Genomic DNA, 15,295 nt, shown 5'->3' on the forward strand with positions numbered 1-15,295 from the left:
CTGTGTAACCTTGGACAGATTATTCAGCTGTGCTGAGCTTTAGTTTTCATGTCTATTAAGTAGAGATAATAAAAACTACTTCCTTGGGGACTTGTGTGCCTATGTAGTGCTTGGCAGAGCTAGTACAGAGCGAGTGCTGGAAGTGTATCAGCTCTTACTGTCTCATGTGGTCTTTATTGCTGCCCTCTGAAGGGGTGGTATTGCCCCCATGTTACACGTGGGGAACCAGAAGCTCAGAGAGTGGAGTAGTCACAAAGTGGCAGAGCTGGGTCAGAAGCCAAGAGTTACAGTCTATGTGTCATTGAGTAAATGACTTAATCGCTTGGGGCCTCAATTGCTTCATGGGTAAAATGGAGATAATCATGCCCTGCTGCGCGTGTGTATGGACCAGTCAGATGAGAAAAGGGATGTGAAAGTGCTAGGTAAGCTGCAAATACCAGTCACCTAAAGCTACCATTAGCCGGCCACCCACCAGGCTGGGTCCTTATACACATCTATTCTTCATTTAGGCCTTATAAAGTATGAGGTATGTGTATGGTCCCACTTGAAGATGAAGTTGTGACTTAGAGGTCTGTCTCCCAGTTGGAGGAGCTGGAATGGAAACCTAGGTTGGTTGGCTTCAAGGTCCCCACTCTTTTTACTCTCTCCCACACTCCACCTGGCCTTCCCGATGGTTGAGATGAGGAGGATCAATCCTGAGGTCTGTGACCTTGGGCCTTCTGCTTGGGCTGGTTTAGAGAGTGAGGCTTGGAGGAGGCGGTTACACTGGTTCCTTGGGACCAAAGTTTATCTGACACCTTTCGATAAAGGGGTCATGGGCACAGGCACCACACCTGGCTGAGCCTGCCAACCGGAGGGGCTGAGGTGTGCTTGGTTGAAAAGTATTGATACATGGCTGGAAGGACAAGGCGGAGAGAGCCCAGGTCTTGGGTAGCCTTGGGAACTGGTCTTCTCCCTCTGAGCTCTTGGAAGTCTTCAGCTTCTGGGTTTGGGGAGAAGGCTAGGGAGCCTGCAGAGCCTGGTGTCAATGGAGTGTCACTGCTGCCTTGGGCCATGGCATGGCACAGCATGACTAAGCCTAGCTCAGCCTGAGAGCCCGACAGAATCTGGGCTCAGTCACTCTCTGGCTGCCCACTTCTGTCTCCTCTGTGTCTCTCTCCCTTAGGAGGTGGTGGCCGAGGGTGTGCTTGCGAGCTTTGCCCATCCAGCATATTGGCCTCACTGACCATTGCTAGGTAGGGGCAAACCGCTCACTGAGACAATCAGAACACTAGAGGAGGGTTTAGACTGTCTCCAGGGGTTTTGGGGCCAGAGATAGAGCTACACAGTGGCACCTGGAGAACGGCCTGATTTCCTCACAGCCTTCCCAGGGGAGTGAGAAGCAGCACATTGAGTCACTACGGCAAAGGAAAGCCCTGGTTTTGCCACTTAATAGCTTTGGACTTTGCCCAAGTCATACAATCTCTCTGATTGGGTCAAGTTTCTCATGGGTCTAATGGAAATAGTAATTAACCTATGAGGATCTCACTGGGCAATTAGGGGCACAAATAAAATTGCTGTAGGCAACAGTGGCTTGTAGCCCTGAAGGCAGTACAGATGAAAATAATGATGTCATGGAGAAAACCAGGCAGGCATCTGTTGAACACCTGTGAGGTACATGGTGGGAGTTACAGAAGTTCAAGACCCAGTCCAGTTAGGGAGGGACAGTGCTGAGCAATATGACCAAGTTGTAATGAAATGCTCATTTCAGACCATATCTTGATTCATTAGTGATTTAGTGCTGTAATCAAATTTAGGGGATTGTGACCAGCATTAAAAGAAGAAGAAAAAAAATAGAATAGAATATAGGGCTTCCCTGGTGGTGCTGTGGTTAAGAATCCATCTGCCAATGCGAGGGACACGGGTTCAAGCCCTGGTCCGGGAAGATCCCACATGCTGCGGAGCAACTGAGCCTGTGTACCACAACTACTGAGCCTGCGCTCTAGAGCCCGCGAGCCACAACTACTGAGCCCACGTGCCACAACTACTGAAGCCCGTGCGCCTAGAGCCTGTGCTCGACAACAAGAGAAGTCACCGCAATGAGAAGCCCGTGCACCACAACGAAGAGTAGCCCCTGCTCGCTGCAACCAGAGAAAGCCCGTGTGCAGCAACGAAAACCCAACACAGCCAAAAATAAAATAAATTTTAAAAAAAAATTAATTTAAAAAAAAGAGTAGAATAATATAAAAATTGAACTGAAAATATCCGGTACATTAGTACATGTAATAGTAAATTGTTTCATAAAATGTATTTTGGTTATGTGTGTGTGTGTAGTCTCAGTCTAAAATGTATTTCTTACTGGGAGTTTCAGTTTAAAAACTTTGAGAAATGGTGTTCTAAGTCAGGATGAAGGTCTTCAGGTTGGAGGACAGCCAGTGAGATCTGGGCAGGCATGGAGGCTGCGTGGAGGCTAAGGGCTTGACCTTTGCAGGCAGAGGAGTATAGTACACAGTCAGGAGCATGGGCTGTAGAGTGAGGCAGGCCTGGGTTTGAATGCAGCTACATGGCCTTGAGCAAGGCACTTAACTTTACTAAGTCTTGGATTCTACTTCTGGAAAATGGATATATATAAGTGTTTTGGAAGATGTTGGTAAGTAGTAAATGATGTACAGATGGTAACTACTATTGCTGCTGTTATTGTTGAAGTTGTCATTTTTATTATTATACTGGGTCCTGAAAGTGTTGCTGCGACTTGGAGAGGGGAGAGGAAAGGGCATTCCAGGTAGGGATGGGTGGGTGACAAGGGATAAGTATGTGTGTGCCTGGTGTGGGGCTGATCTGGCTGAGAATTGTGCAGCCTTTGAAGGGGGTATTGAGATTATAGATAGAAGATACCAGGAAAATTTGGGGGAATTAAGTTTTAACGGTAAAAACTTTACCGTAGGTGGCTTTACCTAGAGATAATGAGGCCCCATCCCTGGAGGAGTTCCAGCAGAGGCTGGGCCACTAGAGACTGTTATCATTAGGCTCTTTTGGTTGCAGAGACTCCTTCAGGTCACCTTAAGGACAGAGGGGTTTTCTGAAAGGGTGAGTGAAACTCTCAGACCTGAAGCATCCCCCATGGGCTGTTTGGTTCCTTAAACTGCCATTTGGTCAGCTTCCCTGTCACTGGAAACTGGCTCATGCTCTCCCCCCACTGTTAGGAGGAAGCCACCTCAGGGCCTCTACACCATTATGCCATTTGCAGGGATACCCAGACCCCAATTCCATCTCACGGCTCCTTTCTGGGCATCTTTTTTTTTTTTTTTTTTTTTTTTTTCTGGGCATCTTTTGAGGGTCAATTCACAATGCAGGCCATCCAATTGTATAGGGAAACAGCCTCAGAGAGGGCAAGGGACAATTGTAGAAGGGATTCCTATATCAGACAGCAGTCTGATCAGATGCCTTCTGAGATCCTGACTGACCAGACTGAAGGGTATGTGAAATGGGTAAAAAAATGGGTAGCCTGCAGCTTTTCAGGCGCACATCCTGTATGTAAAGAGAAGTTTACCTGTAGTTAGAGAGCACGTAAAGTGCTGAATGCTCCGTTCAACCAGACCTCCAGACCTCCAGTGTCTGCCTTCCCACCCTCTCCAGGTGGGTTAAACTCCTCTGCTGTTGGAGGAGAAGGCACTCAAATGACCATATTTCCTCAAATTTTTCCCAATTTAAGATTTTAAAAATCAAAATGGATCTCTCAGTTGACATTTAAAGCAGTGGTGGGTTTTTTGTTAGTTTCTGAGCAGACCTTACCAAATCAATGGTGTAGTTTAAAATCAGTAGTGTCTTAGAATCCAGGAAATATGGTTGTTTGTTTTGTACCCATTTGAAATTCCGGTTTGAGGTTTGATGTTGGGGCTTTGAAACTGCCAAAGCTGTTATCTGGAATCATTTAAAAGAACACCGAACTTGAACGTGTTCCCCTGTGTATTTGTAGTTGGGAGAATGGGTATCTCTGGGGCCCTGCTGTCAGATCTTATCAATAAAGACAGACTGGAGGGTTGAGGTATCAAATGGGCATATATTTAATCAGATGGGAATTCTCTGGAAACTGGTAATCTCAGGCGAAAGCCTTGCCCTCTTATGAGCCTCCATTTTCTCATCTGCTCTAGGGAGGGATTGGATCAGATATTATCCACATCCATAACTGCCAGCACTTCCTGTTGACTCAGTGTGGGTACCCCTTTTGTTTAGTCAGCTAGAAGCCTCATCCCCTGACTTGTATAAGTGAGTACTTTGTAGGTGATGGGAGGGCACCTGGCCTGTGATGCTGGGCCTTTGGTTTCTGCTCCCTGGGTGTTTTGGGGGCTGCCTGGAGACGTGCATAATTTACATTCCTTTGTAAATTACCTGATCTAAAGGTATGGTCTCAGGTTTTCTCCTGTGGGGAGGGATAGGAAGGAGAGTATCCTTGTGCCCTGGTTCTATCTGTAGGTGGTGAGAGGGTCAGCAGTTCCAGAGGGTGGTAGCCTGTGTCCCTGTGTAGAGGGGGCCAAGTTTGCCCAAGGCTCTTGTCTCTCCTTGGCTGTTCAGCTCCAAGGCTGCTCTCAGGCCTGTGCAGTTCTCCAGATAAAGAACACTTAAGAAGAGGACCTGCCCTTTGTGTCTGGGGGCCTTTGCTCTGCCAGGGCCCCTCCCTCTGCTCTTCCAACCAGTAAAAGTTATAGCAGTGCATTTCCTTCCGGTAGAAAGAGAATCAGAGAATCAAGGCCTGGGCCAAACTCTAGCCCCACCATGTCCTGTTCCTGCGAGCCTCCTCCCAGCTGCCTGAGTGCCTCAACTTCTTCCTGGGAGGTCAGGCAGCTCCTTCCTGGGAGGTCAGGCAGCACTGAGTGCAGGCACTTGGCTAGGATCTGACTTGGATTTGAGTCTGGGTTTTTCCACTGATTTGCTGTTTGACTCTAAGCAATATACCCTCCCTTGGTATCTTTCCTCTCAATAATGTCAGTATTTTTTTAATTGAAAAAAAAAGGCACAAAAAAGAAATTTAAAAGATCCATAATCCACTACTTTAAAAATAATTTTAAGAGAGTGTGTATGTGTGTGTAGAGAAGTGCACATATATATTTTTTTCATTGTTGTTTTCTTACCACTATTGCTCTGTAGGCTAAATAAGGAAGCAGCCTACAAACACTAGTCTCCTTCTTCTCTTTGCCCCTTAGTTACGTGAACTCAGGAATTTCCAGGGTCTCACTCCTTGGAAGAAGCTCACTCACTTGAAGCGCCCTCTAAGCCAGGGATTTCGCCTCAGCCTACCTCAGCTGCTTTGGTGCTGCCTGGCGTGGGTCTTCATGCTGAGCTGTTTTCCCCACCAGCTCTAGCAGACATTCAGAGTCCAGTAGGAGGGCTGGGAGTTTGTTTTTGCCACAGGAGTTCTTCTAGGAGTGCTTCTAGGGCCAGATACCCTGGCCCTAGAACAATGCCTGCATAGCTGTGACAACTGCACAGTTAGTAGATGTACAAATACGAGTGGCATTTGACGGGGCTTTGAAGTGTATTTAGGATTTTGATAGGTAGAGACAACTCGGAGAGCATTCCAGCAAAGGGACTGGCATGAGCAAAGGTTGAGAGGTGGGAAAGGGCCAGGGCGTAATTAGGGAAACTCTGAGTAACTAGTTTTGTAGAGTGCAGAGGTGAGCATGTTATTTCTGTACTTGTTTGACTAGTTTTTTCGTCCAGCTCTGAAACTTGCATGCTGGCCCTGCGAAGAGGCTTATTTATCGGGACAGACCCAGCATGGGAATGCTTTGCTATGGTGCACAGGTGCAGGCATTCAGGCCTCTGCCCCAGAGAGGCACGGTGATCCCTGGCCCCTTGACGCATTGGGGGAGTGAGCACTTGAACCTAGTGTCTCTCCAGCCTATGTCTTCCAGGGAGGGGGTTGCATTCCCTTGCATCTGTGTTAGGGTGTCCATGAGTTAGCAGCTCCAAAGGGAACTGCAGGGATGGAGGGCAGGGGGAGGAATGGAGACCGACCAGGCTGGTGGCTGGGGCCTCAGCCAGGGCCTTTGCTTCTCTTGGCACCTCTGACAGGCCCTGCCCTCTGCTCCACAGGCTAGAGGAAGTCCCCCTGGAGGTGCTGAGGCAGAGGGAGTCCAAATGGCTGGACATGCTCAACAACTGGGACAAGTGGATGGCCAAGAAGCACAAAAAGGTGAGGGTCCTGGCCTTGGGCCTCAGGCTGGGAGTCACAGCCGGGGGAGGAAGTGAAGAGGGAGGAATTGCATCAATTTGGAGGAGCAGGAGCTTCTCCAACCGCCAGCTGCCTTAGGTGTCCCCACCTGCCAGCTTGGAAATGGGGACAGAAGCTGGCTGGAGGGCAGGTCCCAGGTTTCACTTGGTCCTCCCAGATGACTTCAGACTCTCACAGAACTTTGTCCTGGAGTCAAACTTCAAAGCCGCTCTTAGCCAAAAGCCCTTCAGGCAGCTTTCTTCCAGCTCTCCTGGGGGAAGTCCTTACTGCTGCTCACCACCTATCAGGGAGGACTTTATAATACTAGTAATAGCCAATGTATGTTAAACACTTGCAGTGTGCTGGGCACTTGACTTGGATAATCCTTACAACACCCCAGTGAGATTGGTGGTGGTAGTATCCTCACTTTATGGATGGTTACAGAATCAAGGTTTGAACCCGGGCAGTCTAACTTTAGTGCCTGCACTCTTCACCACCACAATAAGGGGCCTTCTTCACCCTCTAGATTAATTTGATGAGTTCCCCCATGCCCCTTGGACAAAGCAAAAAGAAAAGTAACCTCACAGTTTAATGGTCTTATAAAAATGAAAATACCCTGTGGTCCTTTTCTGGTGGGCTATATTTAGGCACTAGCTCTATCACCCCGTAGGAACATCCTTGTCCACCACATGTATGTGTTGATACTCTTGTCCACCTCAGCAGAGTCTACTTAACTCCCTGGCCTAGCGGAGGCCTGTCCACAGTCCCACAGCCGGGGTCTCTCTGCACAAGTACCCAGTGCACAGTGACCCCGCTGGCCTGCTGTTGTCTGCTGACATGCTGGTCTCCAGGCTGGCACAGCTGGCTGCAGGGCTTTGCAGAAAGCCCAGGACCAAAGGTTACATAAGGGCTTGGGCCCAGCCCCACGGCCTCCCTCTCTTCGTGCCTGTGGCTAGCTGTGTGGCTTTGGGTGAGTCACTTCACCCTCTCAGCCTCAGTTTCCTTGGTCAAGTGGGAATGACAATCCTGTTGCGAGGCTCCTACTGTAAAGCCCTGAGCCCAGGGCTCTTTCTTGCTGTTCTATGTGGGCTTTGGGGCATTCATTTTTTGCTTATTAGAAAAACTCAGCACTTTAAAAAAAATATTTTTTTAGGGCAGCTGTTCTTCAACTGCTTCCTGCCTGACTCTGGGGTCAGTTTTCCTGCTTCCTCAGCCCTCGGGCTTTTACCCTGAGCTTCAGCTCCCTCTCCACTGTCTGCTGTGGTGACTAGTGGCTGGCAGGGAGATGGCTGTGGAATTCTCGCCCCAGCCTCCCTCGCAGATGGGGATTCCAGAGGGGAGCCTTGGGGAGCTCCTCTCAGCAGAGCAGCCAGCATCACTTCCTCTTCCCCTTTGCTTCCCTGGCACTGTGGTTAGAGGCCAAGGCTACTCCTGCCCAGCAGGGGCCACTGCAGGAGGCTGCACCCTCCCCTCCCCAGAGGCCCTAGCCCTCTGCTTCTCTCCTGCCATGCTGGCCCTGGGAGCTCTTACTGCCTTGCTGCGCAGGCTTGGGCTTTCCCCGTGGTCAGGAAGTTGTGGCACAGGAAGGACAACACCTGCATCAGGAAGTGGATCCACACCCACTGCACTTGTCCTGAGTCCCCAGGACTGGGGCTAGGCCCTGCAGGGAGGCAGGCTCTAGCTGGAATTCTGTCTTCCCCTGTAGGGCTCTGCTCAAAGTTTGGCCCTGCCCTCCTGGAGTTCAGCAGGCTGGGTGTGGCTTCACACTATTGTCATCAGAGCTCTCCTTTCCCAAGGCCTTACCTCAGATAATGATAATCCCTTGTGCTTTCTGTTAGCTGAGCACTGTCTCTAGCTTTATCATTGCTGATCCCCACCTTTGCCTCCTCCCTAAGGAGGAGATTATGATCTCCAGCACCCCTGTGCTGAGGATTCCAGAGGCCAGAGTGGGAAAGGCTGGTTGTATTCCTGGCTCTCCACCCCCACCTCCTCAGCCTTGGGCCTGGGTGAGGGTGCGGCCTCTTTGAGAACTTAGTGGACCTAAGGTATTCCTGGGCTCCCCTGGGGCAGGCCAAGTTTGATAGGGCTGTGATATGTGGGGGCTGGCTCCAGCTGAGCTTGGCCCTAGGGGAGCCTAAAGGGCCTGTGGCTCTGGGCCATACTGCCTCCCTTTGCCAAAGCCTGCCCAGACCAAGCGGCTTCCTTCAGGAGACCCTTGTCCCACAGCAGCAGGAAACTGTTCGTGGAGTCTGGGGCAGTTTCCTTCTGCTCCCTTCCTCTCCCCCCTTTGCAGGCAGTCCCAGAAGCTCAACTTGGCTCCTATGACCAGCCACTCTGCTCTTCCCCTACTGCCCTCAGCCTGTCTGCCTGTCTTCTTCCTGGTTCTTGACTCTCTCTGACCCTTGGAAAATTTTGCCTTGTTTGTGCTGGTCATCAGGAAGCCCGGGCCTTCTGTGCTCCCTCCTCTGAGAGCTTCCAATGGGACTCTTTGAGGGGGTTTCCAGGTGAGGGGAAGTTAGGTGCGAGCCCGAGGCCCAGGGCTTCTGTGTCAGGCATCCTCCTGGGATTGGAGGGGTGGAGATGAAGCCATCATTTATTGAATACAGACTGTGTCAGGCTAGGCATGTCCCCCCCGCCATCACCCCACTTCTAATAGAATCATAGTTGTTATCATTTTGATCTTACGGTTGATGAGAAGTGATTGGCTAAGGTCAGTGCTGTGAGTAGTGGGGAAGGCCTGTGCCATTTTATTTAGCAAGGGCTGGAATCAGGACTTGTACCCAGGCCAGCTGCCTCGGCCGCGGTCTGGTAATCCTGGGAGCTTAGGGTCAGGGAGAGGAGAAGAGATGGTATTCTTGACCAAACAAAGAGGGAGCCATTTTGATCAGCTCCCATCTTCCTTCTGAATTCTGCTGAGGTCTTTCCTCTAGGCTGGATGTGTCCTGCCACACAGCTGCTTAAACAAACACTCCCATGAAAGTGCCCAGGCCATGTGTCTGGGCACATTCTGGGTCATCTCGTGAGCTACTCGCCGTGTGGCTGAGCTGTGTTCCACATTGTGCAGATCCCTTCCTGGTGACATCCCATGGGGATCCTCTAACTTGTATGGTTCCATTTTAATTCAGAAAATGGTGATGGGGGTTCATAATCCTGTGGTAGACTTCAAGAATACCTGTGTTGGGGACTTCCCTGGTGGTCCAGTGGTTAGGACTCCGCACTCTCACTGCTGAGGGCCCAGGTTCAATCCCTGGTAGTCGGGAAAATAAGATCCCACAAGCCGCACAGCATGGTCAAAAAAAAAAAAAAAAAAAAAAGAATACCTGTGTTATCACTGGACCAGAGAATACGGGGACTCTGCCATCACCTGGTGGCAGCATATCTGATTGCAGTATTGTAGCCACAGGGGAGAAGTCCTCTTTTCACCCCTTTTCTGCTCTTGCTGACGTGCTCACTGAAGGCCTGACAAGCACCAGCAGAAGGGGTGGGCTAGCACACAGCCTCTGGGGGAGCAGCCCAGCGGGATGCATAGGCACAACCCTCCTTTTGACTTTCAGATCCGTCTGCGGTGCCAGAAGGGCATCCCTCCTTCTTTGCGGGGCCGTGCTTGGCAATACCTGTCAGGAGGCAAGGTGAAGCTGCAGCAGAACCCTGGAAAGTTTGACGTGAGTTGCCCTTCCTTCACCCTGTCCTCCCTTCCTCGTCTCTTGACTTTCTTTGCGTGGCAGTGATCCTCTGTGTGCTCACCTGGACCTCAGCAGTATGAGTGATTGATGACATCACTTGTCAAGAGCCTGACTGCCAGGCCTGGTCAGTCTGTGACTCCTGGGGGCTCTGCTCATCTGAGGCTCCAGCCCTGAGAAGGCCTCAGTGGGATGGACAGATTTGAAACCCCCCAATTCCAGCTCTTCCTCTTGACAACCGCCCAGGTTTGCTCTCTTGGACTCAGTGGGCCACCTCCCAGACTGCCTTGGGCCCTGTGCTCTGGGCCTTTGGGGGCCTGCCCAGCAGGGCCACAGAACCCTAACACCTCTTGGCCTCCCATCCTCTACTCTTTCTCCTGCCTTGTCCAAGCCAGCTAGACATGGTTCACCTGTGTTGCTTATGGGCTTGTCTGCACTAGGGATGGCAGAGCCAAACCAGTATCCTTAGAGTTTAGAAGCTAGTCAGGGTCAGAGAGGTTACCCTCTGCAGCCATGCCTTCCCCTCCTGCTGCCCCCTGGCTCCATGATTGCCAGGGTGAAGAACACCCCCTCCATTCATGGGGCTTCTTGGGGCCCACCTGGGCTGGGCAGCTCCGCTAGCCTGCTCCTCTAGGGAACTAGGGGAGTCAGTTGGCTTCCCCGGGGTTGCCCCGGCTCACCTGCCAGACTTGGCCCCAGGCATCAGGGTATCTCCCAGGCTCTTGGAGCTGGTGACAGGCAATGAGACAGAGCTGCCGGCCACCAGCTCTTTGTTGACATGCTTCATTCTTCAGTGAACACTCCTGTGCCGCCAAACCTGTTCCTTGAGAAGAGTAGGCAGGGCAGCCTAGAGTTTCTGCCGTTGACCTGGAGGAGGTGAGAGCTGTTTGCTGGCAGCACTTGGCCCCGGGGGATCGGGGGTTGGTGGAGTGTCTGGCTGGGGTCAGACCTGAATCAGGGCGATTGGACTGTCCCACAGAGCACCAACATTGTGCCCCCCACTCAGGCGGCCTCTGGACTCCAGAGTCTTCCATCTCTTCCATTTCAAGGGGCTGCATCCTGGGCAGAGTGGGAGGTTCAGGGGTGGGAATCTCACCCCAAGCCCATAGCTTACCTTTGGCTGCCAGAGCGCAAGCATGAGAGCCAAGACTTGGGTGGCCCAGTCAGCCTCCTGGTTCCACAGTTAGCAGACGTGAGCGCATCCTGTGTGAGCAGCGGAGCACGGAGTTCTGTGTGCTTTACATGTCTGGGGAGTGGTACGTCCAGAGAGGAATTGACCACCTCCGTGGGGTCTTGAAGGTTGCTTGTGGGAGGAAGTAGATTTGCCAAGAAAGGCCTTCAAGATGCTCTGAAGCTGAGTGGTGGGTCCCCAAAGCAGTCCTGGGGGCCAGAACAGTGGTTTGTGAACACACCGGAAGGACTTTGCCTGCGGGTGAGATAGAGGAAGTGGACAGGGATGAGAAGCTCCCTCTGGCTGCTGTGGGCACAAGAGCCCAGAGGCAAGGGTGCAGTGATGGGGCTGGTGGTGGCAGCATATCCTGCTCCTGTGCTCCCCTGCAGACCCAGGCGGCTGACCCCAACCTCAGCTGTCAGGGCAGGTTCCTCAGCCCCTGGTGGCTCCTTCTGCTCAGCACTTGCTACTTCTTCCTCCTTCCTTAGGCAGGGCAGGACCTTCCAGCCTTTTTCTTACTTGGTTTTCTTCTCTGGCTTCACTTCATGATGGCGCCAGTGCCTGCAGGCTCTCTGGGGGCTGCGGTAGCTGTATCATCCCCAGCGGCCCACACCTGCCTTTGATTCCCAGTACCCTTTCTCCCTGCAGGCCCTTCAGCTACACCTTTTCCTTTCTCACCCACCCCTGTGTGGCCGAGTGCCTTGGGCTGCTGAGGTCGCTGGCGAGCATATCCTAGCAACTGACTTTTTGGGTTCCCAGGTCCCCACCTCACTAGAACCTTCAGGAGAACTTGTGGGACCCTCCTCTCCCTCCGACAAAAGCAAACCTGCATTGTACTCGGACAGTATCCAGCCCTGGGCCTGACCTGCAGGGTGCATAGGACACACACAGGCCCCCATCTTGAGGGTGTGCGGGGCCCTACAGGTTGCACGTCCACCTCTTCAGCCATGTGCCTGCTCCAGGGCCCTCCTTGGAAGCACCTGGCCCCTCCCTCCACCCTCCAGCCTCCAGCACTGCGTCAGCTTTTTCTCTCAGTACTTCTTCTCTCATGTCAAGTTACCTGGCACCCGAGGGCCCATATTTCAATGCTGGGACACCCCCACTGAGGGGGCACAAAAGGCAAAAGGGACTTATACGAAGTCACCTGCTGGGCAGGGACCTGGGTCTACACCCATCCATGTGTTTGCTGAGGACCCAGCCTTCCTCCTGGGGGCCTCTCCTGACACTGCCCAGCATGGAAGGCTATGAGTACTTGGTCTGCTTCCCTGCTCAGCCCTCTAGGTTTCCTTCCCATTGATTTTTTTCTTTCTTTGGTTAAAGTTGAGGTATGAATTTATGTAAAGTAAAATGCACAGATCTTGACCATGCAGTTCAGAGTTTGGACAAATAATAAATACCAACAAGCAAGTCAAGATATAGAACATTTCAAATGACCAAGTAATGATTGTTTTGTGTGTAGTAGCTTTGTTTTTATAAATGGAACTCATGCTAAAATGCTCATGGAAGTTCAAAGAAAAGAGTAAAAGTTTGTTGAAACCCCAGCACCCAGAGATGGCTCCAAGGCTAATGGTTTGACAGGTGTCATTACAGTGCTCAGTGCAGCAGGGCAAACACACACACCCCTTCCTGAATATGTGGCACCACTTGTACAGGGAGATGGGCAGCAGAGGAGTTGGGATTGACAGCTCTGAGTCAACCTGGCTTCCAGGCCCAGCAACACCGTTTTTCTAACCACGAGGCATTGGGCAGGTAGCTTTTCTTTGATCCTCAGTTTCCTCATCTGTGAACAGTGTAATGATAGGACCTGTCTTTTGGGGGTTGAGGAGGACAGTCAGTGAGGCCCACCGGTGCCGTCTTGAACGGTGCTCAGAGTGGTGCTTCCAGGTGGTGGCCATTGCTTTGATAGTCGCCTTCCATCTTAAGGGTGTAACATAAGGTGTCTGAGTCCTGAATGAAGTGCCTAGAGGTTATTTCAAGCCACAGCTATGATGGACACTCTTGCCCACACTGGTCTTCCTGGAGCCTGGATCACCCGTCAGGGTTTCCAGGACTCTGCTCCGCTTGTCTCTGCCCCTGCCCAAGCTTTCTGACCTGTCCTCGGGAAGGCCCAGTCTCTGATGGGATCGGGTGGACATTTTCCCTGGTGGTGGGTGCTCCTCCAAAACCTGGGACAGTTGTATCCTCCTAGCCATCCCTAACTCCTAAGAGATGCTCTTGACCTTGCTTCCAGGAGCTGGACATGTCCCCCGGGAACCCCAAGTGGCTGGATGTGATTGAGCGTGACCTGCACCGGCAGTTCCCTTTCCACGAGATGTTTGTGTCCCGGGGGGGCCACGGGTGAGCAGGCTGGGCCTTGTGGGCTGGAGGTGGCTCTTCACCCTTTCCCTCAGAGGGAGAGAAGAGGTAAAATGAGTTTGAGGGTATCTTGGGGTCCCAGGAGTTGGGGGGCCCCAAACTATACTGTTAGTTTCCCCTCTTTGGTTTGAGTCTGATGGGTCCTCTTAGTTTCTCCTCTTACGTCTGGGGCAACTTCATCATTTACTCCCCAGAGTGCTAGGGCTTGCCTGGCCTGGCCTTCTTCTGGAAACAGGTTTTGGTGGGGAGAAAGAAGGATAGAGAGAGTTGGGTGGGCAGAGGGTATGTAGGAGAGGAGAGATATGGCAGGCCAGGCCCTGGGACCAAGACAGACACCTGGAACAAAGCTGGCCTGGCTAAGAGGCCACAGCTGCTGAGTGAGGGGCCCACACTTCCAACCCAGACACATCCTTACCCTGTATCTGGCATCTTGCCCTGGCCCTGACCCCTGCTTTCTTTTTGAGCCGCTGCCCTCACCTGTCAAATGGGGGAGGTGAGAGTCGATGTGCTACAGTGGGAGACTGACCCCTTGGTGACCACAATCAGGTCACATCCCTCTCCAGGGAAGTGCAATTCTGAGACAGGTCCGATCTGGTGGGGCACAGGTGAGGGTAGTGGGTGGCAGAGTCACACCTGTCATTCCTGCCCCACTTGGCCTCTCCACAGCCAGCAGGACCTATTCCGTGTGCTGAAGGCCTACACACTGTACCGACCTGAGGAGGGCTACTGCCAGGCCCAGGCGCCCATCGCCGCCGTCCTGCTCATGCACATGCCTGCTGAGGTACCACCAGGCTTCGGGCGGGCGAGCGGTGGGCGGGCAGGGAACAGCCAGCAGCAAAGCCTCACGTCTCTTTTGCCCACAGCACGCCTTCTGGTGCCTGGTGCAGATCTGTGAGAAGTACCTGCCCGGCTACTACAGTGAGAAACTGGTGAGTACTTGCTGGGCCTGGGCCCTGGCCTCAGACCCACCCCAGCCTGGACGCCCTTTGTCTAGGCCTTAACTCTTTAAGCCATTCCTGTCCCCGCTTAAGTCCTTCCCAGCCTTCTGTTGCTTTCAGGCTGAAGTCCCAAGGCCTGCCAGGGTCAGGGCTCCCAGGCTCCAGCCTCATCAGTCCCACACTCCCTCCGTCGCTGCCTCCAGCCGCAAGGCTGTTGGGCAGGATCGCTGTTCCTCCAGTGCACCGAGTTCCTCCCTGCCTTGGCCTTGTCATAGGCTTAAACTTCTGCCCCTTTCCTTCCACTTCTAACTCTACTTTTCCCTCAGCTTTCAGCCCTCCGGAGCTGTCCTTGACTCTGACAGGTGGCACCTCTGGCACATGCTCCCCCAGTGTTCCTGTTCCTGCCATGTTCTGGTCACTTAGCCCCCTCCCTCTCCCCTCCCTCTGGTCTCATTGCTTCTGTAATTCATGTCTGTCTGGCCCTCTGCACGACATGCCCCATGAGGGGGACTTAGATGTGTCCGGTTTGCTCACTGTTGTAACCCAGCACCCAGCATGAGCTTGACACCCTCCAACATTAGCCGCCTGAGGAACGAATGGATGCCTGCCTGGAGCTGGGGCCGGGCGTAGTTCCCGCCCTGGCTGCTGTGGGCCCATGGTCATGGCCCTGTGGCTTCACTGTCCCCCCAGGAGGCCATCCAGCTGGATGGGGAGATCCTCTTCTCACTGCTACAGAAGGTGTCTCCCGTGGCCCACAAGCACCTCAGCCAGCAGAAGATCGACCCGCTGCTCTACATGACAGAGTGGTTCATGTGTGCCTTCTCGCGCACCTTGCCCTGGAGCTCCGTGCTGCGTGTCTGGGACATGTTTTTCTGCGAAGGTACCAGGCTGGGCTCGGGGGAGCACCCTTGCCCCCAGCCCAGCCCACAGGAGGCCTCTATTTCCAGAGAAACTCTCTAAA

At 52.6% G+C, this 15,295-nt stretch overlaps 1 protein-coding gene across 2 annotated transcripts in view; it reads left to right on the top strand.

Moving 5' to 3' along the window:
• TBC1D10A (TBC1 domain family member 10A) overlaps nucleotides 1-15,295 on the top strand; it is a 31,232-nt gene that overhangs the window by 13,090 nt on the left and 2,847 nt on the right. For both annotated transcript variants that reach the window (XM_036823039.1, XM_036823038.1), the window contains exons 2-7: nucleotides 6,073-6,172; nucleotides 9,745-9,852; nucleotides 13,272-13,378; nucleotides 14,063-14,177; nucleotides 14,260-14,325; nucleotides 15,025-15,214. In XM_036823039.1, coding sequence (XP_036678934.1) covers nucleotides 6,073-6,172; nucleotides 9,745-9,852; nucleotides 13,272-13,378; nucleotides 14,063-14,177; nucleotides 14,260-14,325; nucleotides 15,025-15,214 — 686 coding nt within the window. The remainder of the gene's footprint in view (nucleotides 1-6,072; nucleotides 6,173-9,744; nucleotides 9,853-13,271; nucleotides 13,379-14,062; nucleotides 14,178-14,259; nucleotides 14,326-15,024; nucleotides 15,215-15,295) is intronic.

The sequence above is a fragment of the Balaenoptera musculus genome, chromosome 14 (genome assembly GCF_009873245.2).
Source record: "Balaenoptera musculus isolate JJ_BM4_2016_0621 chromosome 14, mBalMus1.pri.v3, whole genome shotgun sequence".
NCBI lineage: Eukaryota > Metazoa > Chordata > Mammalia > Artiodactyla > Balaenopteridae > Balaenoptera > Balaenoptera musculus.